The 24,693-nt window shown below is 47.9% G+C and overlaps 4 protein-coding genes across 4 annotated transcripts; 2 read left to right on the top strand and 2 right to left on the bottom strand.

Annotated features, from left to right (window-relative positions):
- Positions 1 to 369: 369 nt before the first annotated feature.
- fbxo18 (F-box DNA helicase 1) lies at positions 370 to 10,230 on the bottom strand. Its single transcript, XM_068755508.1, has 21 exons — positions 10,152 to 10,230; positions 9,707 to 9,874; positions 9,044 to 9,618; positions 8,714 to 8,850; positions 7,923 to 8,070; positions 7,670 to 7,851; positions 7,512 to 7,586; positions 7,261 to 7,352; positions 6,807 to 6,975; positions 6,365 to 6,584; positions 6,179 to 6,266; positions 6,007 to 6,102; positions 5,790 to 5,926; positions 5,150 to 5,246; positions 4,901 to 5,067; positions 4,393 to 4,486; positions 4,123 to 4,317; positions 3,308 to 3,433; positions 2,939 to 3,045; positions 935 to 1,069; positions 370 to 803 (listed from the first exon to the last, which is right to left on the bottom strand). The coding sequence occupies exons 1-21, from the start codon at positions 10,228 to 10,230 to the stop codon at positions 642 to 644; spliced, it is 3,249 nt and encodes a 1,082-aa protein (XP_068611609.1). The 3' UTR covers positions 370 to 641.
- Positions 10,231 to 12,054: 1,824 nt separating this feature from the next.
- On the top strand, positions 12,055 to 13,512 carry cdca9 (cell division cycle associated 9). Its single transcript, XM_068755507.1, has 9 exons — positions 12,055 to 12,160; positions 12,250 to 12,381; positions 12,444 to 12,493; positions 12,569 to 12,628; positions 12,870 to 12,931; positions 12,999 to 13,076; positions 13,140 to 13,221; positions 13,301 to 13,387; positions 13,468 to 13,512. The coding sequence occupies exons 1-9, from the start codon at positions 12,055 to 12,057 to the stop codon at positions 13,510 to 13,512; spliced, it is 702 nt and encodes a 233-aa protein (XP_068611608.1).
- Positions 13,513 to 14,154: 642 nt separating this feature from the next.
- On the bottom strand, positions 14,155 to 18,548 carry nudt5 (nudix (nucleoside diphosphate linked moiety X)-type motif 5). Its single transcript, XM_068755248.1, has 10 exons — positions 18,535 to 18,548; positions 18,187 to 18,260; positions 16,706 to 16,773; positions 16,577 to 16,629; positions 16,399 to 16,506; positions 16,213 to 16,308; positions 16,032 to 16,133; positions 14,969 to 14,977; positions 14,832 to 14,885; positions 14,155 to 14,749 (listed from the first exon to the last, which is right to left on the bottom strand). The coding sequence occupies exons 2-10, from the start codon at positions 18,241 to 18,243 to the stop codon at positions 14,640 to 14,642; spliced, it is 657 nt and encodes a 218-aa protein (XP_068611349.1). The 5' UTR covers positions 18,244 to 18,260; positions 18,535 to 18,548; the 3' UTR covers positions 14,155 to 14,639.
- Positions 18,549 to 19,223: 675 nt separating this feature from the next.
- Positions 19,224 to 23,719, top strand: cdc123 (cell division cycle 123 homolog (S. cerevisiae)). Its single transcript, XM_068755226.1, has 13 exons — positions 19,224 to 19,326; positions 19,570 to 19,641; positions 20,017 to 20,080; positions 20,305 to 20,337; positions 20,651 to 20,746; positions 20,978 to 21,084; positions 21,983 to 22,034; positions 22,110 to 22,185; positions 22,302 to 22,424; positions 22,504 to 22,532; positions 22,619 to 22,720; positions 22,837 to 22,974; positions 23,131 to 23,719. Exons 1-13 carry the CDS (start codon positions 19,253 to 19,255, stop codon positions 23,215 to 23,217), a joined length of 1,053 nt encoding a protein of 350 aa, XP_068611327.1. The 5' UTR covers positions 19,224 to 19,252; the 3' UTR covers positions 23,218 to 23,719.
- Positions 23,720 to 24,693: the final 974 nt, after the last annotated feature.

The following is a 24,693-nucleotide window of genomic DNA, read 5'->3' as shown; positions in this document are numbered from 1 at the left end:
TTTGTGTAAATAAAGATGTATTTTTTTACAAATATTTAAGATCTCAGTGACTTGTTGACAGAAACAAAACCTTCGTGGCGTGCTCTACGAGAACGATCTCATCTCCAGAGGTTGGCTTTCCGTGGACTCCCCCGCTGTGAAAGTTAAGCTAAATATCTCGTCAGCAACAAGTCGAGACAAGACTTACTCCAGCGCTCGAAACGAACATCTGTTCACAAACACCCAATCTGTGCAGCTGACTCTATTAATCCCGTGGGAAGGCTCTCATTGAGTTAACCTGATGTAAACATAGTTGATCTAATATGACATCCAGTTCTGACTGAAACACCTTAACTCAGAATAAAGTCAGGACACAAATGTCTTCAGCCAAACAACGCCGACGTCTTGGCGGACTTTATTAAAAGCCACTTACAAAATACAGCAAGGCCTCGTTGATTCTGGAGAGAATGGTCCCAAAAATGTTTTTACGCAGCACCTCAATCCGATATTACAAATATCCAACTCTGATCTTCTCCCAGAGCAAAATAAACGTTTCAACAAACGTTTCAAACAGAACATTTGATAAAAGGAATATCAGATTCCTTTTCCATGGATTTCAGTCCGTTTTTCAGTCAGATTTATCTTGAAGACAGGCAGCAGTATTAAAAAAAAGGCAGAAACATCATGTGGTCGATGGGGGGGGCAAATCTTCCTGGGATTTGAGCCATTGAAAGCACATCGTCAGCCATGAGGAAGGCGATTGGCCCGACGTGAGTCCATACACACCTCTCGCACAACGGGCCTCCAGCGGACACCCCGTCAGTCTGGACGGACAAACGGGGACAACAAGCAGCGTCTCAAAGGGGTCAGAAACTGTCCTGTTCTATTCACACCTGAGAGACAAGCTGGAGAAGAATCTTACGTCCATCTCAGAGGTCATTAGAGGTGATCTTACGTATTTCATCGTTTTTTTGCAAATGATGAAGGCCGAGCCAGGTGTGATGCAGTTGGGACAGTCCTTGACCTTGCAAGGGAGCGGCTCGCCCGCTTTCATCAAGGGGCTGGGCATCTGCGACTTAAAGGGATAGTCCTGGGGATGATGAAATAGGGGGAGACGATTCAAACTGGAGGGTCGTTATGAGAATATTGTGTGTCGAGTGCAGCGGCCTTCAGATCGGTTCAAGCTGAGGACCATTGACTTTGTCCCAGCAAGCCCCATCTGTCTCCACGGTGATGAAGACTGCTGGTGGGGAAAGCTTAGGTAAGCTTTCAACTTACCCAAGACCATGCAAACATTTGATTAGAGCCGCACATCTCGAATAAACCGATTAGAGCCGCACATCTCGAATAAACCGATTAGAGCCATACATCTCGAATAAACCGATTAGAGCCGCACATCTCGAATAAACCGATTAGAGCCGCACATCTCGAATAAACCGATTAGAGCCGCACATCTCAAATAAACCGATTAGAGCCGCGCATCTCGAATAAACCGATTAGAGCCGCGCATCTCGAATAAACCGATTAGAGCCGCACATCTCGAATAAACCGATTAGAGCCGCACATCTCGAACAAACCGATTAGAGCCGCACTTCTCGAATAAACCGATTAGAGCCGCACATCTCGAATAAACGGATTAGAGCCGCACATCTCGAATAAACCGATTAGAGCCGCACATCTCGAATAAACCGATTAGAGCCGCACATCTCGAATAAACCGATTAGAGCCGCACATCTCGGATAAACCCGACTAGAGCCGCACATCTCGAATAAACCGATTAGAGCCGCACATCTCGAATAAACCGATTAGAGCCGCACATCTCAAATAAACCGATTAGAGCCGCACATCTCGAATAAACGGATTAGAGCCACACATCTCGAATAAACCGATTAGAGCCGCACATCTCGAATAAACCGATTAGAGCCGCACATCTCGATGAAACCGATTAGAGCCGCACATCTCGAATAAACCGATTAGAGCCGCACATCTCGAATAAACCGATTAGAGCCGCACATCTCGAATAAACCCGATTAGAGCCGCACATCTCGAATAAACCGATTAGAGCCGCACATCTCGAATAAACCGATTAGAGCCGCACATCTCGAATAAACCGATTAGAGCCGCACATCTCGAATAAACCCGATTAGAGCCGCACATCTCGAATAAACCGATTAGAGCCGCACATCTCGAATAAACCGATTAGAGCCGCACATCTCGAATAAACCCGATTAGAGCCGCACATCTCGAATAAACCGATTAGAGCCGCACATCTCGAATAAACCGATTAGAGCCGCACATCTCAAATAAACCGATTAGAGCCGCACATCGCAAATAAACCGATTAGAGCCGCACATCTCGAATAAACCGATTAGAGCCGCACATCTCGAATAAGCCGATTAGAGCCGCACATCTCGAATAAACCGATTAGAGCCGCACATCTCGAATAAACGGATTAGAGCTGCGCATCTTCGTGTGCCGTCTGTTAGCGAGATGACACAAAACGCCGTTGACGGTTCTTGTCAAAATGTCGGGACGCTTACCAAGAACAGTACATTCCATTTTGCCGATGATCCAGAAGATATCCTGGATTCTGGATGGCTTCTAAGCAACATTGCATCCAATATGCACTATCAAGCAAAAGTTATCTTCTGGATCAGATCCAGAATCAGGTCAGGAAAAAATATGACATTTTAACATTAAAACCATTTATGGATTCAAGAATCATTTAGAAACACATCAACTCTGATTCAGTTTTACTTTTCATGTTGGTGTATAAAGATACCAAGAACAATCTAGATCCTTTTGGTGCTAATCCAGATCACCATGTGGACGGTGTAGATCCAGTTAGGAGGGGAACGAGCTGCTCGGTTTTAAAAATATCCAGCTTTCTTTCTTTGTGTCTCAGGTTTTATCGTTTATTAGAAGTCGGACGAGGATCAGACGAGCGACTTTGTCTTACCCCAGCCATCGTGAGGATGTGATGAATGGCCTTAGTGATGATCAGGGTAGTCCTGGCCCGGGTCACTGCCACATACAGCAGGTTCCACTCGTCCTCAGGAACCTTATCTGAGCAGCAGCGGAGAGGGAAGATCAAATATTAATCAGGAATAATGACGTTGATTAAATCGATCTTCTCCCACTTTGTTTTAAACATTCTGACAAGTCATCGAGATATATTCACCCTCATCTCAGTCACACCAACAGGGCTCATTTACAAAGAGGAACGTAGCCGAATATGCTGGAGGTGGCCAGCAGTAAGAAACAGAGTGGCAGAGGGACGGGACGAAAAAGCTGCAAAGCAAAATAGAGGTCGAGAAGAAACACGCACCAAATGAGAAGTTCGGACTGAACTCCTGGTTGTGTCTCGCGCAAGGAAACTTGGTAAAGTCATTGGTGACCATCACAGTGTCAAACTCCAGACCTTTGGCCTTGTGGACGGTTCCCATGATGAAGTCTGGAACAGATCGACAAGCAAGTCAAGGAGAATGACTCCACAAGAGAACAGCCGAAAAGGATCCATTTATTAGTCAGGTGGCGCTGTTATGCAAATGAATCGAACAGGAAGGATGTTTGTAATAAATAATTCCAGACGACGGTTAATAGAGTTCCTTTTTCTGCACTTTTTAAATGCATTCCTAAACTCAGAAATCCTTCAACTGCATTTAAAAACAGGAAACACGTGGACTGAAAAGTCCTTCCTGTTACCATTACACTACGAACAACAAATTAAGAGCAGAAAAAATTACTCTTTTATAGGTTAGTAAACCCGATGACTTTGCATTTTTCCAACTTTTAATGAATCCCATAAAAAGTTTGCAAAAAATCTCACACTGAAAATTACACCAATGACGTAAAAGCGTCCCAATTATTTTACTAAATGACCGAGACTCGGAAATGAAAGGAAGATTTCCTACGCAGCGACTCGGTAGAAAAATGTTTGGTGCTGGGGAAGGAAGGAAAAAGTAGACCTGTGCATGTCTGAGAATTCTAAATGCAATTTTAGACATAAAATAGCGTTGTACGGTAAAATTAGAAATGAAGTCGTGGCCATAACAGTCAGCTCGACCTGCTCTGGGGTCAAACCGGACATCAGTAGTAAAGGCCTCGTCTGAAGTCACAGACTGCAGAATTTATTTTCCTTACCTGCGTTGTTCATGTCGTTTTCATAGCAACTTTCCAGGCGGGTCACCAGTTCAGGGATGCGACCTCTGTATGCTTCAACAATCCTCAGTTTGGCCTCCAGCTCCTTGTCCTCAGTTTGTGTGACGTACGTCTTCAAAGCCCAGAAGGAATGATCCGTCTTCTTGGCAAATGCACGAATAAATGGATCTTTGATGTCTAAATGCAAAAGAAAATTCAGTAAACGTCTTTTTTTAAAGGCCACAACTGACTGAATATCATTGGGAATCTCACATCTGGGTTTTTGGCCCTGCTCTTTTGACGTTCTGGAGTCCGGCATCAGATGCCAGATGTCCAGGATCCTGTTCAGGCCAATGCTTTCAACACCCTGCATGAATGATGCCAGTCAAAATTCAAATACCAAATATAATAAATGTAAAACGTTATTTACTCAAGCCCTTCTGATTGGTCCAGTGTGATGGATTTCAAGAGACATGCTTTTATTGGTCTATAAATCACCTAAACCTCGGAATATCCCGGTTTCCGTAGCACAGAAAGAGCCTCTTATACCTTTCCCAAGTCAAACGCTAGCTTTAGACGACACCTTTAGGTTTTAGTGGTGATACTTCCTGGAAAATGATAGGCGGACCCTTCCTGCTGGACGCCGTTACACGTAATGCTGCTGGTTACAATGCAAGATGGCGCGACAGCATCCCCGCGTTTGTCCGCAGCAGCGAGCTAGCTTAGCGTTAAAGGCAACGGCTCGCCTGGCCCTGCGTGGGTTTCCTCCGCGTATACTCACTCCTATGAAGTGGAGCCGGCAGCGGGCGTTGGCGTCAATGACTCGGACCGCTTCGTTGAACACGCTGACGTTGCATCTCGACAAGATGGCCGTCTTCCCGCGGCAACGGCTGACGCCTGTCCTAATGTCTGCCATAACACCCTCCGCAGTCTCGTTGCACACGCCGCCTACAGGATAGGCGACGTTCTCGTTATCGTATGATGTGAACGTCCATCTCCTGAGCGGCTAGAAAGCTTTTGCGGTATTGACCTTGTTGTTTTCCTCCCACCAGGATCTTTTCCACTTTCTTGCACACTGTAAGGATGGTGGAGCCCACATAGGCGATCTCCGACCCGAACCGAAAGCTCTGGACAAAAACAGCAGGGACGTTTATTTAGCCTACGGACAAATTAGACAGATGTTCGGTGCCACAATTTCTCTAACAAAGTCAAATATTGTTGATTTTCCACTATGTGAAATTCTCCTTTGGCTCGGAGCGGTGATAAATGCGGATTAATCAGCCGCTGCTTTTTCCTTGTCCAAACGATCAGAATTACTCATTGAAATGTGAAACATTTAAAGTTCTGCTTTGGCCAAATCATGGCTTGATCTTTGAGAGAGAAAAAAAAAAGGCTGAATCAAAAATTTTCATTCAACCCCAAAAAATTCAGCAGAAAAATTACATTCAGAGAATTGTGGATTTTTCCTGTGGGGATGTAATCAAAAAAAATACTTTACACATTTTTATGCATTTGTTGCCCGGGGTTCATGGAGTAGCAAAAGCAGGAAAAAAACAGCAGTTGGGGGTTTAAATTCTAGACTGAATTCACAGGCTACAGAGTTCACTTCCCTTCTGTTCGCTGTTTCTATGATTCAAACGTTACCCGTCTGTTTATGGAGTTGCACGTACCTGCGTCAGGTAGTAGATGTGTGTGTGGCCCACGAGGTTGAGGGCATTGACCGCTCCTCTGAAAGTGTAAATCTGCTGATGAGGATCTCCAACAAGGATCTTCCCACAACGCTGAGGCAGGAGAATGTCCAAGATGGCTGGGAAGGAGGGAACGTCGTCGAGGGAACGTAAGGACAGGCTACGCCGTTAAACAGCGCCGCGCGCGACACATCCTCACCCGGGGTGCAGTCCTGGGCCTCATCGATGAAGAGGACGTCATACTGCTCGGACAGGTTTGGCTTTGGGCTCCGGAGCTGCCACAACTTCAGGTAACCTGGGAATGAGAGGTTCACCTGCGTGACGGTGATTCTCCCACCAGAGTCGCTCCCAGTGATTCTCAGAGGACGTACCGTCGTGGGTCATGTGGAAGGCGTCGTGCTCCTTGGCATTTAGATCCTTCATTTTATTCCAGATCTTCTGTGCATCGCTGACGAACAACTAGGGTTTCACAATAAAACACAAACTGCTGCTCACGCCCGATTTGATATTTATTAACCCCACAAGTATGTGTTATATACGGAGTTAATGTGCCATACTGGTTTTTCCTTTTCATCGATTGGCTCCGGCTGGTCCTTCGTGCTCACGCGGTAGCCGGGCACGTGTCTGATGCCGATGGTCCGGTCCGTTGAAGCCATGAAGGCGTTGAGCGTTGTGGCCACCACTTTGGCTTTGGCGTAGCCACCGCGGCCTTTAGGCAGAACGGAATTCAGGGCGAAGGGCTTAATGCCGAAGGTCAGCTTCTGATGAATTTGGTAACTGCCGAAAAAAAAGATCAGAGAAGAGCGAAAAAGATTAGCGGTTTCAAAATAAGACGACGCACATTTCAAGAATCAAAAACGCATCAAAACGACGAGTGTTCGGGAATAAGAACGTAGCTGTAGTCACACGGGGAAGGAGAAACAGTGACCAAGTTCCAGCCGTGATGATCGGACGACCGAATAATGAACGAAAGCATCCGAGCGGCGTGCCGATTCTCACCTCTTCCCGATCTCGCTAAAGGCCAACGAGTGGACCGTCTTGCAGACCACGTTTTTGGGGAAGCGCCGCTGTGCCTCAGTGGCCACCGACCTGTTGAAGGCCACATATAAGAACCGGAGGTGTGGCCACTGCTCGGCGTACTTCACCAGCGTCGTCGTCTTTCCTGTACCTGTGGCGGACGGCAGCGTTAAGCGACGTGCAGGCGGGCCGACGCGGCGCACGGAAAACTGCCGGCCGACCTTCTAAAATCTGCTTTCCAGTCTCAAAAATGAGAAATGAAAAGCCTTCCAGCTGGTGTTGAGGAGACACGCGGTATTTATATCAGTCACAGATAAAAAAACAAATGGAAGAGCTTTCGGATTGTCTTTTCCTCTGCATCGTTTGTTCCCGCGTGTTCCCGCAGAACTGGAACAACCTCACACAAAAGTTGGGACCGCGGTTCCACGAGTCGTACCTGCGAAGGCCACGATCTTGACCACGTGGTCTTCCAGGATGTCATGGCTGAGGATCTGCTGCTGTTCCCGAGTGAGGCGAATCTGAGGCCGCCTAGCAGGAAAACAAATAAACCTCTGCTGAAACAAATCACTTCAGTCCGGTTCCTATTGGCTCTTCGGCACACGACCGGCAGGAAGTAGAGGAGCCGCCCAAACGTGAACGAGCCGTCCGTAATCCGTTTTGTGCGCGCGTCCCCTGTTGGTTCCTCACCTGCTGTGAGCAGACGTGACAGCGAAGGGGCCATTCTCCATCAGGTGAAGAACGTAGTAGATGTTGTAATGCAACCTGGCCGAGCCGGAAACACGGAGGAATCAAGAGAGGACGGCGGCGACGGGAAACAGACGCGCGCCGGCCGCCGAGGCGCTCACCTGCTGCTGATCTGGACGCTGTTCCACTTCAAGGCGAGCAGCATGGTGGCCATGTGGCTGAGGTACTCGGTGACGGCGGTGCGCGACATGCAGCCGGCGAGCAGCGACACCAAGACCTCGACGTCCTCAACGCTCTCGCTGAGGAGCAGGATGACGGCCATGGCCGCGTACGGGTTGGGACCCTGCGGATCAGACCCGCCCGATTAGGCAGACGCTAAACCCGCACGGTGATCGGAGGAGTTGGGATTCACACCTCCACGCCGAGGCTGAAGTTCTTCTGGACGTCAGGAATCCGTAGCCTTATCGAGGCCTCGGCCATGGGGAAAAGACGATGCGCCCGGACGCGTTCCAGAACGTGCTCTGGCCTCACTCGTTCTCTTTCCTTATGCTGAGCCATCAAGCTGCCCGAAACACACGAGAGACAACACGAGTAACAGCGTCCCATACTTTGATTATTATTGATCCATCTACCGGTAAGACAAGGAGACGATGCGAGACATTATTCAGCCCTGTTACCAAAAGATCAGCAATACATTTACAGCGAGCACGGCAGAGGCTTCCTTCGTTTTAGGGATTCCAGTTAGGAAAAAAGAACAACGTCGTCGCTTTAACCGTGCACATTTATTGTGTTTCCGTTTTTAAGACGACAGACATCGGCTGCCATGAACAGATCCTTTCTAGATTCTCGCATGTCTTTTGTAATTGATGTAATTTATTGTCATTCATTGTCATTTTGCATCTGTGGTGTGATTTATTTTAAATTTATTGTGAGTTTGCATCTGTGGTGTAAAATTATTTTTATTTTTCTAATGTTATTTTGCATCAATTGAGTAATTTAATATTGGTTTTATTGTTATTTTATTGGTATTGTTAATTGTTGATGATTTATGTACTAACGACTTTCAACGGAAACAAGACCGCAAGGGCTTTTTAGAAATGCTCCTCTTAGACAGGATGTTTGACTGTACTTGTACTCTAACATTCTATCTAATAAATATATTCATCATCATCACAGACATGTGATATATTCGCACCGTAACTCACACGACAAGCTGTCGCAGGCTGTGCTCCGACGACGCTGGACTGATTACGAGACTCTCCCTCAGGATGCTGAAGACCTCCCGGACCGCGGCCTCCTCCCTCATCATGTAGCGGTAGTATCGTTTCTTGAAAGGAACAAACTACGCAGCGGAGCACAAACACACGACGTGCACGTCAACCGAGCTTTCATCTCCCGCTCGTTTGTATCCTCACTGCCAGATCGACGACGACGCAGGATTCGTTCCTTCGGAACGTCTCGCTTTACATAGCGGCGACTCACGCCCCCCGCCCCTCTGCTAACGCGACCCAACCCATCCCTGTGTGCTGTTCAACCTGGGGGTCTTGGACGATGTCCCTCCAGCGATGGCAGACGAGGCCAGCGCCGCGGTAGAGGTCCTGGGCAGGCATCTCGCACAGAATCTGACTCAGTACTTCATCTGGAAGGTCATCGATGCAGCCCTGGGGCTGCAGGGGTTCCCCGCCCCCGCCCCCGCCCCCGCCCAGGAGCCCGTCGCGGGCGTCAGGAAGGGCCTCCGACTCCTCCTCACTGTGAACATCAGGGTCAAATTCATCAACGTCCCCAAACATTTCTGCCGTCATGCCCTCCAGGTAATCGGTCGTCCCATCGGGTGCCGAGTCGGACTCTTCCGCCGCAGCGATCAGAAGTACATCGTCCGTCACGTCCACCTTTGTCCCAGCGTCTAACAAGCTGACGTCTTCATCATCGTCGTCATCGTCGTCGTCATTCTCAGGTGCGTCTCTGGGGAAAAGCTCTCCTCTCACTCTGTTCGTGCCGGCGGACGCGGACGGCTGGGCAGACTTGCGCGGGCTGGAAGTGACGACGCCCGTCACAGAGAAGTATTCGTCGATGGCCTTCTGTCCGACAGAAGGACTTCCTGAGGTGGACGCTGAGGGCGCAGGCGGAGACAGGAGACGCTTTTATTGTATTCTCTTTGACAGAAATTGCCTGGCGTTTTCAACATGAAAGGTTTTTACCACACTTCCGTCGCTTGGTAGGCGTCCTGGGGTACAGCCCCGCGTTCGGGTCACGTTTACCCCTCCCGTGATTGAGGCTCTGGGGGTGGGTGAGGGCACCGCCGCCCTCGGCACTGAGCCCCAGCATCGCACACTGGACCGTATTCGGGTGCCTCCTTTTGACTTTCCCTAAGAATCATGCAACGTCCGGTCAAGCAAACGCAACACAATCACACCGCACTTCCATTTTAAGTCGCACCGAATCACAACAAGCCCTTAAAGTGCATTACGAGCAGGGTGACGTCACGTTGTAGTCCAGAAAACAACAACAAGTATGGAACTGTACAACTTTACGTTCTTCACCAGTCCATTCAAATTGCCTGACAGAACTCACGGCGTATTTATTTGATTTTAATACCCAGGAAGGCTTCGGAAGGCGCATCCCGAACTCGGTCACGGGACTTACTTTTATTGGCCACCAACGTCGCCGGGTCCGGTGCGAATGTGCTTTCCGTAGCAGTCGGGTGGACTAACGTCGATTCCATGACTCAAAGCCGAACAGAAAGTAGTCCGCTTCGGCTCCAACGCTGTCCGAACGCGAAGCTGCTAGGCTAAGTAGCCTTAGCAAACAGGCTAGTTTTTATTTACATCGATTTTTTTTTTTCCTAAGTTTACAGCCGCGGACTTGTCCAAAAGAAAGTCCACATATGTCATTCCCCTGCTCACATGGTAATCATCAATAATGGATTTGTTTTCGTTTCTGCAGTGGGGGGGGGGGGGGAACCCCACGCTGAAGCGCAGAGCAGCTCGCCGGAAGTCCAAGCAGCGTCACGAGCTACGTCATTGGGCAGGTTTTCTTCTTCGCCTACGGATTTTCGCGTTTGTGAACGATCTTGAAATGACGTTACTGCCACCAAATAATCTGGTCTGGAGTGTATTTCACTCAGACGACGATAATATAAAAGGTAGCCTGAAGCTTTTTGCAGCAGTGAAGCCGAAACGCAGGTCAACAGTTTGAAATCAAATTATTGCATCATAGTACCACTATCCAGCCGTGTCACGAAGGCAACAGGATGAGCAGGTATTTCCAGACTTCCCTTGCCAAAGACACCTCCTCCAGTGGATTCCCAAGGCGTTGCCCGGTCAGCCGAGAGTCTCTCCAGTGTGTCCTCCGTCTTCTCCTGGTGGACCATGCCCGGACCACCATCCGATGGAGGTGTCCACTGTCCAGGAGGCATCTGATCGAGATGTAGTAGCAGCATAGTACCAATACGGCATCAGTTTCCGCTGCCAGATGAGCAAATCATGTATAAGCACTCCAAAGCCGTGCAGAGTCTTCAACTGATCATATCTCACGATGCACATTGAGACACACTGAAGGTTCCACTTGATGAGGTTAGCTTTAGCATTGTGTCCAGAATGTTAGACAAAGTCTTCCAACACTCTGAAGTCCGAGAATGTGTCACATAAAGTTAGTTTATTCAGCGTCGAGTTGCTGTTAGTTTAACATCTTTCACAAGAGTCAAGTTTGCGTTGGCTGGGAATTGAACCCAGGCCTCCCACATGGCGGGTGAGAATTCTACCACTAAACCACCAACGCTTAAAAGACCAGGCAAAACGATGGAATCAGAACGGGATCTGAAACAATCATAGTCATGGACGTCTTGTATGGAAATTCATGGTCTGCAGAGCATGACATCGTTGGACTTTTGTCATCCCCTGACTAGACCTGGCTCCAAAATATTTAGATATGAACTTTTCAGGAAAATATTCTGACGGTGAAATAAAGAAAGACTAAAGATGTTGTTAAATGACTTTACCTGAGTAAAGTTAAAGCTGTCAGAAGTGGGATTCGAACCCGTGAATATCCTGCTACCAACATTTACAAAGAAATTATTAAATTCATTTGCTATGTCAGAGAGATTGGAGAATGTGGACTTGCCATCCATAAATTGGGAGGGGAATTTTGCACGTGCCTCGTATTGTAATACATGCTACTGTGTGACTGTACTTGTACTGTAATACATGCTACTGTGTGACTGTACTTGTACTCTAACATCCTATCTAATAAATATATCCATCATCATCATCTCAATAGTTTAGTTACTTTCCAGTGTTAAGGATATGCATCAGCTCAAATGACTGAAGTATCGAAAGTATCGATCCGCAAATCACGCGCGGGACAGTCACCAAATAAACAGCCTCACCAAATCAGTTTATCGTGAATAAATTAAGACATTATTATTGATGGGTGACGCGTTCTGTATCCTTCCGCCCGGGACCAATGAGAGATTCCGGCGCGGGCGCGCGGCTGATTTAATTGGACCTGTGGGTTCCAGGTGCGTGTCGACGCGCGGGTGAACGACGCGATGTCGGTGAGGCGCAAGAGGAACGCCGGGACGACCCCCGGCGACGAGCAGCTGGGCCGCAGGAAGCTCCGCACCGGACTCTTCATGCAGGAGGTCGAGAAAGAAGGTTCGATCCCTCCACCCGTCCGGCTCCGCGTCTCCCTCCGCCGCGCCTCTAAAGACGCGCGTCGCGTCGCGTCGCGTTTCCGTCCACAGCGCAGGCGCGGATGAACGAGCTGGAGGCCAAGATCGAGAACCAGCGGGCCATCATCGACAAGGCCTTCAAGGTGGAGGTGATGAAGATGCCGCTGTCGCTGCAGGACGCGCTGCTCGCGGATCTGATCAGAGGTGAGAGCTGCTGACGTCACCCGCGGTGTCACCAGGCGCGCTCACCTGTCACTCATTTCCAGATGAGGAGGGGGAGTCGGAGTCGGCAAGTGAGGTGTCAATAGCGATGAAGGTGAGTCACGTGACTCAGGTGAGGGAGTGTTTTTTTTTTTTTTTTTTTAAATGACGTACCTGTCGCCTGGTGCAGAAGGAGTCCCTCCAGGTGGACCCGCCCCTCCGGAGGCTCCCCAGCAAAAGACGTGAGGCCGTTTAATCCACGTTTGTCCTCGGCCGCGAGGCGCTCGTCTTTAATCTGTGCTTTCGCTTTACAGTAAAGAGTCAGCCCGCCTCCAATCAGGGTCCCTCATCCAAAAGCTCCAAGGTAGCGGCGGCGAATGGCGTGGGTTCGAGTCCCGGGTCGTCACCTGCTTCAGATTTAACCTCTAATCCCACAAAATGAGGTCGCAGCTTTAGTGAATGAATCCTCGCGGGGTTTTCTTGCCTTCCAGGCGGGAGAGGAGACGAAACGGCCCAGAACTTTAGTCGGCAGCAGCAGCACCGGAAGCCTCAGGTGAGCGTTTTCACGGCGTTCGACGTGGGCGCCATGGTGACCGACCTTGATGCTGCGTTCCTTGCAGAGGCTCCACCCCTGCTAAAAGAGCACAAAACTACCTGAAGACCGTGGAGCAGTCGGTACCGAGGAAGCGTCCGCTCAGGTGTGCTGGTCCGGACCGTTTAAATGTCCGCGTCTCCGTCCTTGACCGTCTCTCCTGCTCCAGGTCCGTCGTCTCCGCCGGCAACCTGCACTGTTCGATGGTGGCGTCCGCCGCTCACATCACCGTCACCACAGGTCGGGGTCAGGTACGCCGGCGACGCGACGCGAGTCCAGTTGGGTTCCTTCACACCTGAATCACGGATCCCCCCCCTCTTTGCTTCCCAGGCTGTCAGCTTCTCTGAGGAGACCAGAGACGAGATCAACCTGGACGTCCTGGACGACGTGGCCTGGTCTCAGATCCAGAGGCTAAAGGTAATCGAAACGTCGGCTAATCAAAGTTTCTACGTCGCGTCTGGAGCCCGATGAAAAGCGTCCTCCGTTCTGATTCCCAGAATCTGATGGACTATTTGTCGAGACAAGGTCGCCGGCAGAAGTGAAGGGGGGGGGGGACGCATCGTTGGTTTTTATAAATGTACTTGTTCTAAATAAGTAAATAAACTTTATCCTATATGATCGCTGGATTCCATGTGTTCAGTTTGGGATCAAACGCTTCACTGGTCATCATCACTTTAATCTGGATTACACCAAGATGTAAAAACCCAGAGAGGAAACGGCACGTTTAATCTGATTAGGGTTAAAATGCGGCATCTGGAATGGTGGATCTCTGGTGACGTAGCGACTCCCCCGCCATTGACTCCTCTTGATGCCGCTGGGGGGGGCGTTGACCAGATCATCCCTTTTGAAGTCCACTCTGAGTGTCCGTATCTGTCCCGTGTGTTGGACCGGTCCAGGTTCTTGATCCTGGTTGGCTAGGATAAAAACCCGTTGTTTTATTTGGCTAGTTTTTTTACATGACCCTCCGTTTTGTTTCTTGCCAGGGTCCTACAGGCGACGGCAGTGACAAAATAAAGCGTTTCGTCACTGCTGAGTTGCATGTTTTTGGAGGTGGGAGGAACCCGGAGAACCCGGAGAGAACCCATCCAGGAGCTTCTGCCTGAGATTGTACGCCGCTAACATTGCGCCTGCTCGGTTGTCGCTGACTAGCGGCTTGAAGCAAAAACACAAACGTGAACGAGGGAAGGGAATGCCATTTATTCATTGGTCCGTGCTTCACGCTGCATTAAGTACCTCTAATCAGCGCTGTGATGAATACTCCAACCAAATACTGCCTGTAATTGTTGGTACTCATTCGTACTTTGACTAATAAATCATTCCATCAGATCCAATGAAGAGCAATAACAGTCGAGTTTGCAGGATTCAGCTGCCCATTGGTTGACTGATCAATATGTGTCATAATCAATGTTAGTGGGGAAAAACGCAAGTAATGCGAATAGTAAAGAACACAAAACCACAACAAGCTCGAATTAACGGCCTCTCACTGAAAGAGTCCAACGACTCTTATTAAATTATTACATTTCGGAAACCAACATTTAAAACCCACAATGCAACAGCGATGCCCCACAGACTTGTCGGTGTGGAATTCCCGAAATGTTTCCAAACACTCCAGGAGCTCCGTGTAACGACGCCGCTCCTTCCTCCTCCTCCTCTTCCTCCTCCTGCTGCTTCACTGCTTCAGCACTGGGAGCTCCCTCGGCTTAAAGAAGGCCTGAACGATCCCCATGGCGAAGATGTACACTTTGGTGTCCACGACGATCTTCTCCTTCTTCAGCAGCTCTGCGGGAGGAAAAGGCCGCGGCGCGTCAGGAGTCGGGTTCGCCCGCGCGCCAACGTCCCCGCCGGGAACAGGAAGTCTCACCATCTATTTTTGCTTGAAACTCGTCGACGGGAAACAGAAGGACTTCGACAAATTCTGGAACGAGCAGATAAATACTTCAGCGGGGAGCGATTTGATGAGCGGCGGCAATATGTATTCGATGTAATGTCACAACTCACCTCCGTCACCTGCGGGGGGAGCCAAAGAAAACCAGATTAGGATTATCATCTCGTCTTTCATCTCTGCCAAGCAGCGCGCTCATTATGAGAAAACGTCTTGTGACGCTAGCAAATCTTTTAGGAATAGCTCGAGGCTAATTTCTCCTTTTGTGCGGTTCATTTGGAACGTGCTAATCAGGAAAGGAGACGCCGACGCTGCTAATCGGACCAGAACGAATGTTTGCAGTGGTTCATCGTTAGCGTGAACTGATGCTACAATAAATCACCCTGTCCTTTGCATCGTCCTCCCTCACTACGTCCATGTCTCTTCTCCTGGGTCGTCCTCTAGTCCTGTTCCCTGGCAGTTCCATCCTCAGCATCCTTCTACCGATATAGTCCCTGTCTCTCCTCTGGACATGTCCAAACCATCCAAGTCTGGTCTCTCTGACCTTGTCTCCAAAACGTCTGACCTTCACTGTCCCTCTTATTGTCTCATTTCTAATCCCGTCCAACCTGGTCACTCCCAAGGAGAACCTCGGCATTTTCATATCCTCCACTTCTAGCTCCGCCTCCTGTCTTTTCCTCAGAGACACTGTCTCTAAGCCGTCCATCATGGCTGTCCTCACCACTGTCTCTAAGCCGCCCATCATGGCTGTCCTCACCACTGTCTCTAAGCCGTCCATCATGGCTGTCCTCACCACTGTCTTGTAGACCTGTCCCTTCGTCCAATCACAGAGCACACCTGATACTTTCCTCCACCCGTTCCAGCCTGCCTGCACACGATTCTTCACCTCCTTTCCACATTCTCGCCATCACTCTGCTCTGTTGACCCAAGGTACCTGAAGTCCTCTCCCCTCTCTACGTCTATTCCTTGTAGCTTCACTGTCCCCCCTGGGACCTTCTCATGTACACACATGTACTCTGTTTTACTCCTGCTCACCTTCATTCCTCTCTTCTCTAGATTCTACTCTACCTGCAGATACATCATATTCCGAGGCGCCTCCCGTCTCACCTCATCCTAACGTTAGCCTATCCATCAAGCTGATAACTGAACCACTGCGTACGTTAGACTCAGTCTGCTCACCCAGCTGTTGCGTTGGATTGATGTTCTCCATTTCATCTCCGTTGATGTTCACCATGACGATGTTGGTCGTGCAGTTAGACAATCCGGGGTCCAAACAGGTCACTGCGATCCAAACAGCTCATGGCTTCATCTGATCTACGTATCTTTCAAAGGTAGGCAGCAGCTGCATTCTAACGCATACCTGGAGTGACTCCGACTACTTCTCCTTTGTAGCCGGTTTCTTCCTTCAGCTCCCTCAGTGCGGCCCCCGCAGCGCACTCCCCATCGTCGATTAAACCTAAACACAGCAGCGGTTACATTCGCACGAGCGAACACTTCGGGGCTTCGACGGCGTGCGCCGAGCAAAGCAAAGGGAGGCGTGTTCGACCTGCGGGAAACTCCAACGTGTGGCATCCCAGAGGAGGACGGAACTGCTTCACCATCACGACGCAGTCTTTGTGGAGCGTCCGTTTGAGCAGGGCGATGATCCCAACGCCTGCGGGGAAAGCGTGTTGGCGCCTGACTCGAGCAGTGAACACGAACAGACGGAGCACCGACACCCTCACCGTCTGCTTCTGCGCCGGCTCGTCTCGTCGTCCTTTTCACGGCCTCCCACGTTCTGTCGGACGCAACCGCAAAAGTAAAAACTCTGCCTGCACGGACTTTCTGATGCGATTCGAGAGCAACGTCTGTACCTGCTGCTGCCAGCGGGGTCCACGTACGTCGTCTTCTCCAGCTTCAGCCATTGTCCCGCTGCCATGAGCTACGGCGCAGACAACAAAGGGTTAGGATTGAGCCGCGTGGACCAGAATGCGACGCGGCGCTCCGTGCGTGCAGTGTTTCGCCGCTCCGCTGCTAAAGAAAGGATACATACAGGAACACTCTAATAATGAGGATCCTAGTGGTCGGACTCGTATAGCACGTTATTCCAGGGACTGAGAGCGACACTGAATCCATTGTTCATTCACAGCGGGTCACAAATCTGTGCTAAATCTGTGCTAACGGCCTCTCCGGCCACCATCGAAGCTGCATTCCGACACTGGCGACAAGGTGGGCTCAGGGTCCCGCCCGTGGACACAACGGAAGAGAGTGGCTGGGATTTGAACCGCCAACCCTCCGGTTATTGGACGAGCAGCTCTATCGCCATCAGCCCGATTGTGGGCGGAGACTAGCCTGCATGGAAACACGAGGTTCAACAACCGGCCCCTCTGATGTGCTCAGAACAAATAAACACGCTGATGAGGCTATTGTGGCTAAAATGTGACCTCCTGCTGCTCTGATGTTAAAATTCTACATGTGCGGGACACAATCCACCCTCTCAGTAATCTGGAATGCCGCTGCATGCATAGCTAACTGCAATTTAGGGAGATTTCCCATCATGCACCGAGTTTCTCGTTCCTCCCGTCTCATTTATTCATCTCACTAATTTGAGTTTCTTTGCAGGGAGCTTTGTGCTTCCTCCTCCAGTAGCTTCCTGTCGCCTGATTGGATCTGCTGCTGGAGTTCTGATCGAAACCCACGGGTACCATCATCATCATCATTATTATTTAGTGTTATTATTGTTGCTTTTATACATACAACCATTTTACTGTTGTTGCTTCCATGCATGTCTATTGTTCTCATTCTCTCTCTCTCTCTCTCTCTCTCTCTCTAACCGAGTCGACTGACACCGTTCTGTGTTGACGTTGCAGGAATCGTGTTGGTTTTTGCTGCAGTACTGCCTGAAGAATCAAAGGTCAATAACATGCATGCAGAGATTGACCAACGTTCTCTAAAGCTTTTATTATTACGGGCTGGAAATAGTGGAAACATTAAACACCTTGAAATTGCACATTGAAAATATCATTCTTAAACTAATAAACTACTATTTTCCCTTAACATTGTAATAAATCCGTAGCTTTTTGAGGCTCATTCCGTCGAATGCACCTCTCAGTTCTTTGTCTGACATTATGGGATGTACTGCTTAACTGCTGAGTTATAAAGCCAAACATTTATTACCTGAAGCTTCCACAAAGTTTACTGCTGCGTTGTTATATTTCACTTGATGGCATTCAGAGACTCCAATAACTTTCACTGTATATGACAAACACTCGCGAGAGTTCATGTGGAGCGTATTGATTTTGACAGTTTCATCCGATCAGAACTTTCACCAGAACACTATGAAATGAAAACGTACCTCTTCTTTTATTATGTGTGGAGCAATCGCAGCTTTAGCTTCTTTAGTGTCGCTCATTTTCAATATCTGGTCACCTGAAAATGGAGGAAAACCGAGTGAGAAAGCTTAATAAAAAAAAAAACACGACACCGATCACTGCCTCAGAAGAAGCCGAGTAAACGACACGTCTGATCATGAGTTGATCGATTTGCAGTAAAATAACACATTTAGCCTTTCTGCTGCTTTCTGTTCTAAACTGGACTACGCCGCTTTACACTTAAGAGTGCTACAGGTACGGAGTTCGAGTATTTCTAACTTTAGATTGTATTTTAAATGCGAAAAAGGAAAGAAATGATAAACGTGACTCACGTGAATCTCCAACAATGTCAGAGTAACAGCAGAGGTGGTATAAAAGCTAAGAGGAGTCACTCTTAAACTACTTCCGGGTACCACAAATGTTACCGGAGTTCGGTTTTGTTATGCATTTAAACGACGAGCGAAGAATGTAGAGTACATTTTAACATGTTAAAAAAAATACAAATAAACATAAAATCATCTTTTCTAATCAATTGATACTCAATATTCAGTGAAAATGTACCGTAAGGTAAATATATATGGAATTTAACCATCATAAAAAGATAGTAGTTAATGTCTTATAACTTTTATTTGTGGATTATTGCTGACGAATAATCTATTTTACATTTCACACATATACGTTTCAGTAAGTGAAGAATGGCGTTGCTTTGTTTCAAGTCTAGAGGTCTTTCCTTATCGTTCCTCGTGTCGAGAAATTGTTCTTTTGAATTAACGATCTATGTCAAACAAAATAGATTAGACCACGCCTACTTGTGCATCTCACATAGACCTCCCCGTTCTAAAGACACAGCTGCGTGACTCAAAGGTAATTTAAAAACCCATCGCATATAAATCCACAGTATTGATGACTATCAATAGTGAAAAAAGAAATTATGTAATTAATAAGATTAATAAGGTGCTGACTGAGAATATTGCATCCAAGTTTACCGAAATGTCAGCGCCCGGGACAATAATTACTGATGGACACATTTCCGGTACGTGATCCTGCAGCATGAAGAAGGAGCAAGTTGTCAATTGTCAGTTTTCGGTTTGGTATCCGATATTCAAGAAGCATACAATCAAAAGGTAGCCCGCTCCCAATTCTACAGTATAATCACAATAAGTGTGTTTATCGTTGTTGTTATAAAACTGTGTCCATTTAGCCAGCAGCTAATGTTAGCTACCAGCTAGCGTTCGTCTTTTTGCTAATTGTGTTTACATCATATTCTTGGTAGCTTCCATCTTGTCTTATTCTCCTTCTGTTTATTCCCTCCGATCTATTTCTACTATACAAAAGTTGTAGTTTTTTTTTACTTCTGTTTATTCCAGTCTTATTCTTCCACTGCCTCAGAATGTAATAGACTATTTACTGGACGATGGAACACTAGTAGTCTCTGGGAGGTATGAGACCGCACGCACGCACGCACGCACACACACACACACACACACAAATCATTTATTGTATGTTGACTTTATTGAAATTAATAAAATTAAAAAAAAGTTTATAAATACAAAGTAGCATATCGTTCGTAACATATCAAGTAATTACTAATAAATCTAAGACACCATCCAAAATAAACGTCACATTTCTTATCGGTGGAAAAATTCTAGCATTTTGTGCTAGATGTATATATGAATAAAAATATTAATGTAAAGATGCCAGTGGTTTGCGTAGCTCATGTTACCGATTGACCTTTTTGTTCTTGTAATAATGTTGACCTTTCTGTGTATTAACTATTGTACTGTACTAATTGTTATTGTACTGCTGTTGTTCAGTGAGCAGAACACGCAGCACATTCATGGTAACGACTGCGAGTCAAATCCAGAGGAAGACGTTCAGGTACGGAAACGGAACACGAGCTCATTTGTCATTAGGCTGGATTTTTTTTTTCTTCCTTATTTCATATAAAACTCGAGTAATATATACAGTACTGTATACCGGTATCTATCATTTGCATTGCTACAACTACAACATGATATTTGGTCAAATATTGAATGTACCAAAAATCCAAAGCATTTATTTCTGACATACGTACCCGTTTCTTGTCCTCTGTCTCCCTCTAGTGGTCAGATGATGAAACAACCACCACTGTGACAGTAAGCACATTGAATATTCCTGATTAAACATTGACTGAAACCTCTCCAGGATCTATTCCTCCTGCCCATTTTGAAGTCCTGCTCTCTGTATGTTAACGCAGAGAGCCAAACTGTCGCAGGATGTGCACAAAGTAGCTTCATTGTGTCGCTAAAAGCTTCAAGACCTTCCCAAAACCCGTAGAATATATGCCGGCATTAACGGCGCCTTCCCCGATGTGCAAATGACCCACGTCACGCCGCGTTTTTCCTGAAATCCTTACTTGTGGAAAGTCGTGAATGTGGTTTTTCTGACGAAGCCCCCCGTCTCCGCTAGGCTCCCGAGTTCCCAGAGTTCAGCTCCGAAGTGTTGGAAGCAATAAACGCCCTGGGTGGGAACGTCTTTCCTAAACTCAACTGGAGCGCTCCGACGGTAACGAGCAACACTCCTCAACCGGCTTGCTTTTCGTTTCAAGGTGGATTTGTGTCAAATGGATTCATTTCATTCATTTATGAATTTATTTTCTTGAAGATAAGACAAGCCGCAAAGGATGGGTGATTCTCCAAAAACGTAAATGATTGGGCAATAATCTATATCTGTGTGTGTGCGTGTGTGTGTGTGTGCGTGTGTGTGTGTGTGCGTGTGCGTGTGTGTCCCTTTCAGGACGCTAACTGGATTGCTCTGAATAATTCCCTGCAGTGCCGCTGCCTCAGCGACGTATTCCTGCTCTTCAAAAGTTCCGACTTCGTCACCCACGATCTCACGCAGCCGTAAGCGTCGCGGTCCGGCGTCGACGCACGCGACCGTGCTTTGAATCTTCCGGCTACTTTCACTCTGCAGTAGAACCCCCCCCCCCCACCCCCCCCAAAAAAACAAAAAAACGAGTGGCAGCTTGAGAAATAACTGCATTGTAGATTCATGCCTCGAGCTCTTGAGCTTTGCATGATGATGATGATGATGAATATATTTATTAGATAGAATGTTAGAGTACAAGTACAGTCAAACAGTAGCATGTATTAGAGTACAAGTACAGTCATACAGTAGCATGTATTACAGTACAAGTACAGTCAAACAGTAGCATGTATTACAGTACAAGTACAGTCATACAGTAGCATATATTACAGTACAATTACAGTCAAACAGTAGCATGTATTACAGTACAAGTACAGTCATACAGTAGCATGTATTACAGTACAATTACAGTCAAACAGTAGCATGTATTACAGTACAAGTACAGTCATACAGTAGCATGTATTACAGTACAAGTACAGTCACACAGTAGCATGTATTACAGTACAAGTACAGTCACACAGTAGCATGTATTACAGTACAAGTACAGTCACACAGTAGCATGTATTACAGTACAAGTACAGTCAAACATCCTGTCTAAGAGGAGCATTTCTAAAAAGCCCTTGCGGTCTTGTTTCCGTTGAAAGTCCTTAGTACATAAATCATCGACATTTAACAATACAAATAAAAATAAAACCAATATTAAATTACTCAATGACTATTGTTTCAGGGAGTGATTAGCAGCACAGCATCGCCTCGGGAAAACTGCTCCCGAGATAAATTCTTGTTTGTTCCAAACGTTCCCCTCGAGTCTCCCGAGCTTCAGAAACCGTCGCGGTGGCGTCTTGTTTACATGTTGGAAACGCCTTTTCTTCGCAGATTCCGTCTGTGCAGCGATCAAGACTCCCCCGATCCGGTCGTAAAGTACGAGGTATTGAAAAGGCAAACGAGTTGCTATGGCGATCATTCACGGCTCGATGGATTTAGTGTCCTCTTCCGTCCTCAGCTCGTCCTGAGGAAGTGGAGCGAGCTGATTCCTGGGGGAGAGTTTCGCTGCTTCGTCAAGGAGAACGAACTGATCGGTAAAAACGCTCGTCTTTATTTTCGGCTTCCCGCCCCGACGTAAATCACGAGCGACTTTACGAACTTCCCAACGCGAAGCATCGACGCCGCTCTCGCGTACGACTTGTCCTTCCAGCTGTCTCGCAGAGAGACTACACTCAGTATTACCCCCACATCCTGAAGCAAGGGGGGCAGATCTGTGGAGCCATACAGGAGTTCTACAGCAGCCACATCCAGTACAACTTCCTGGACGAGGACTGTGAGCACCATTCCTCCCAGAATGCACCCCGGTCTGTGTTTGTAGGGGATCATTACGCTCGTTTCTGTCTCTGTTGCAGTCGTGCTGGACGTCTACAGAGACAGTCTGGTAGGAACACCGAGCAGCGTTCAGCCGGGCTCCCAAAGCGCCCCGTACAGCTGGTGTGTGTGTGTGTGTGCGCGCGCGTGCTGTAGGGGAGGGTGTGGCTGATAGACCTGAACCCGTTCGGGGGGGTCACCGACTCGCTGCTCTTCGGCTGGGAGGAGCTGACGACGGGAGAGATCACTCAGAATCAGGTCAGCCATCAGTCGGCGTCAGATGTGTGTAGCATTACGAAGGCAGCCTAACGGTGCGTGCGTGTGTGTGTGTGTGCGTGCGTGTGCGTGTGCGTGTGCTGCGTGTGCGTCTCCAGCAAGCCCCGGCGTTTCGCTGCGCCACCAGCGCCACCACGCTGCAGCCCAGCCCTTGCCTGAGCTACAGAATCCCGCGGGACTTCGTTGACCTCTCCGCTGGAGAAGACGCCTACAAGCTCATCGACTTTCTAAAGCTCGTACGATGTTTTCATTATTTTTATTTTGTATTTATCGTTCGGAAACCCGAAATGTTTAGAAAATGATCGGATGTTAAGAACTTTACAGCTAAAGCAACAGACGAGTATTAATATATGGGAACGGGTAAATACCGAAGTGTAATCTGTCCTCTGCAGACGAAAAGCCAGCAGCAGGAGGAGCAGGAGCAGGAGGAGGAGGAGGAGGAAGAGGAAGAGGAGGAGGAGGAAGAGGCTCCCCAGTGACTCGGTCCTCTTCAGGCTGTGTCTGTTTCTGTCTTTCTTTGTAGTCGTTCAGCTTCTCTTTGATGTGCTTCCTGTTAGTCTGCTCAGAGCGCGCTAAATTAGCCGATCATGCTAAAGGCTCTATGAGGGTTAGAGAGGGAGCCCCCTGCAGGACTTTGTGTATAATTGTTCCGCTAGCGGGGGAAGCGCCGACTAGCGCAGTAAAGATGAGCCTGTAATGAGTCTCCAGGTGTGTGTGTGTGTGTGTGTGCGTGTAGGTGTGTGTGTGTGTGTGCGTGCGTGTAGGTGTGTGTGTGCGCGTGTGGGTGTGTGTGTTTGCTTCGTTTAACGCCGCTCTCATTCGTCTCCGTGACGCTTTTTTCATTTTCTCTCCTCCAGTTTCTCCATTTTTCATTGCCAATTTAGCCCGAGCAGATTTGACACCCTCATCGCTCGGCGCCGCTTGTTTTCCCATCATGCATCGCTGGACTGTCGCTCCGCAGACACCATTAAACTTCTTTTTGTCGTGGTTTGGCTCGCCTGTGAATCCGATGGGAAGGTGATTGCGCGTTTACGTAACAGTTATTGCTCCGGGAGCTAAATGAGCTCAGTTCATATTGCTGCCCCCCCCACTGGATTGATAGAGCAATTACAGAGCGATGCAAAGAGTTATGGATCCCCTGCAGACAGGAAACTGGGTACAGGGTGAGGAGGGGGTCGCGTTGATCATGTCAGAGCTGGGGGGGGGGGGGGGGGTGGCCTGGTTTGACCCGCAGTGGGTGGGGGGGGGGTCGGTTCCATTCAGAGCAGCCCGCCTTTTAATGGCTGCTCTTGTGTTGCAGTAAAGTCTTACCCAGCTCATTCTGGAATCAACACAGGCTAATCAATGTAAGGAAGTATCGCATGTTTATGAGGACATAATAATAAATAATCCCTTTGAAGCCTCGAGCTGCAGCAAACGCGGTAAAACTGCTAAAAAGTATTCCAATCACCTCGAAGAACTCCCTGTATTGCAGTTCCTTGTGGTATTTGTTTTAGCAGAGTGCACGTAATACATTTATTTGCACGGCGGTCTCTTTTTAATCTAATTCAAACTGAATGATTTTTGTTTGATTCGTGAAAGTGAGCGAAACGGTTCGCCCAAAAATGAAAGGATAAATCAAATTCTGCTTCGACCCGTACGAAACCGGGCGGCTGCATCGAGATGAGTCGAGTTAATAATAGTGTAATAACGCGTATCTAACGAGGAACAGCGTTATTAGGCCGCCGCTTAAACACCGCCTCACGTTTTATCATCTACGACGATAAATGTCCCATCGGGCAGCAAAACCTCGTTTTAATTTGTCTTTATTGGATTTGTGCTTGTGCTCAGCAATAGAAACACACAACAACCCTGTGCCCCCCCCATCAAAGGGGATTATTTATGTGGGCGTACAAATAAGGTCAGATAAAAATTTATGGCAACATTTAAAATGCACCTCTAGCTCCTTTCGACCT

This window comes from Brachionichthys hirsutus, chromosome 22, assembly GCF_040956055.1.
Source record: "Brachionichthys hirsutus isolate HB-005 chromosome 22, CSIRO-AGI_Bhir_v1, whole genome shotgun sequence".
In the NCBI taxonomy this organism is placed as follows: Eukaryota; Metazoa; Chordata; class Actinopteri; order Lophiiformes; family Brachionichthyidae; genus Brachionichthys; species Brachionichthys hirsutus.
Note: the sequence above shows the minus strand (reverse complement) of the source record. Positions and strands in the feature narration are given on the sequence as shown.

What these genes read in the sequence shown, in the direction of transcription:
- cdc123 (XM_068755226.1), top strand. Translation starts at nt 19,253, where the DNA reads ATGAAGAAGGAGCAAGTTGTCAATTGTCAGTTTTCGGTTTGGTATCCG. An exon ending in ACACTAGTAGTCTCTGGGAG is followed by an intron (nt 19,642 to 20,016) that starts GTATGAGACCGC and finishes GCTGTTGTTCAG; the next exon opens with TGAGCAGAACACGCAGCACA. An exon ending in ATCCGGTCGTAAAGTACGAG is followed by an intron (nt 22,035 to 22,109) that starts GTATTGAAAAGG and finishes TTCCGTCCTCAG; the next exon opens with CTCGTCCTGAGGAAGTGGAG.
- cdca9 (XM_068755507.1), top strand. Translation starts at nt 12,055, where the DNA reads ATGTCGGTGAGGCGCAAGAGGAACGCCGGGACGACCCCCGGCGACGAG. An exon ending in CCGAGGAAGCGTCCGCTCAG is followed by an intron (nt 13,077 to 13,139) that starts GTGTGCTGGTCC and finishes CTCCTGCTCCAG; the next exon opens with GTCCGTCGTCTCCGCCGGCA. An exon ending in TCACCACAGGTCGGGGTCAG is followed by an intron (nt 13,222 to 13,300) that starts GTACGCCGGCGA and finishes TTTGCTTCCCAG; the next exon opens with GCTGTCAGCTTCTCTGAGGA.
- fbxo18 (XM_068755508.1), bottom strand. Translation starts at nt 10,230, where the DNA reads ATGGAATCGACGTTAGTCCACCCGACTGCTACGGAAAGCACATTCGCA. An exon ending in AGCCTGCGACAGCTTGTCGT is followed by an intron (nt 8,071 to 8,713) that starts GTGAGTTACGGT and finishes TGTTTCGGGCAG; the next exon opens with CTTGATGGCTCAGCATAAGG. An exon ending in TTTAGCGAGATCGGGAAGAG is followed by an intron (nt 6,585 to 6,806) that starts GTGAGAATCGGC and finishes TTTTTTCGGCAG; the next exon opens with TTACCAAATTCATCAGAAGC.
- nudt5 (XM_068755248.1), bottom strand. Translation starts at nt 18,243, where the DNA reads ATGAGCGACACTAAAGAAGCTAAAGCTGCGATTGCTCCACACATAATA. An exon ending in CACGTTGGAGTTTCCCGCAG is followed by an intron (nt 16,309 to 16,398) that starts GTCGAACACGCC and finishes TGCTGTGTTTAG; the next exon opens with GTTTAATCGACGATGGGGAG. An exon ending in AGTAGTCGGAGTCACTCCAG is followed by an intron (nt 16,134 to 16,212) that starts GTATGCGTTAGA and finishes TTTGGATCGCAG; the next exon opens with TGACCTGTTTGGACCCCGGA.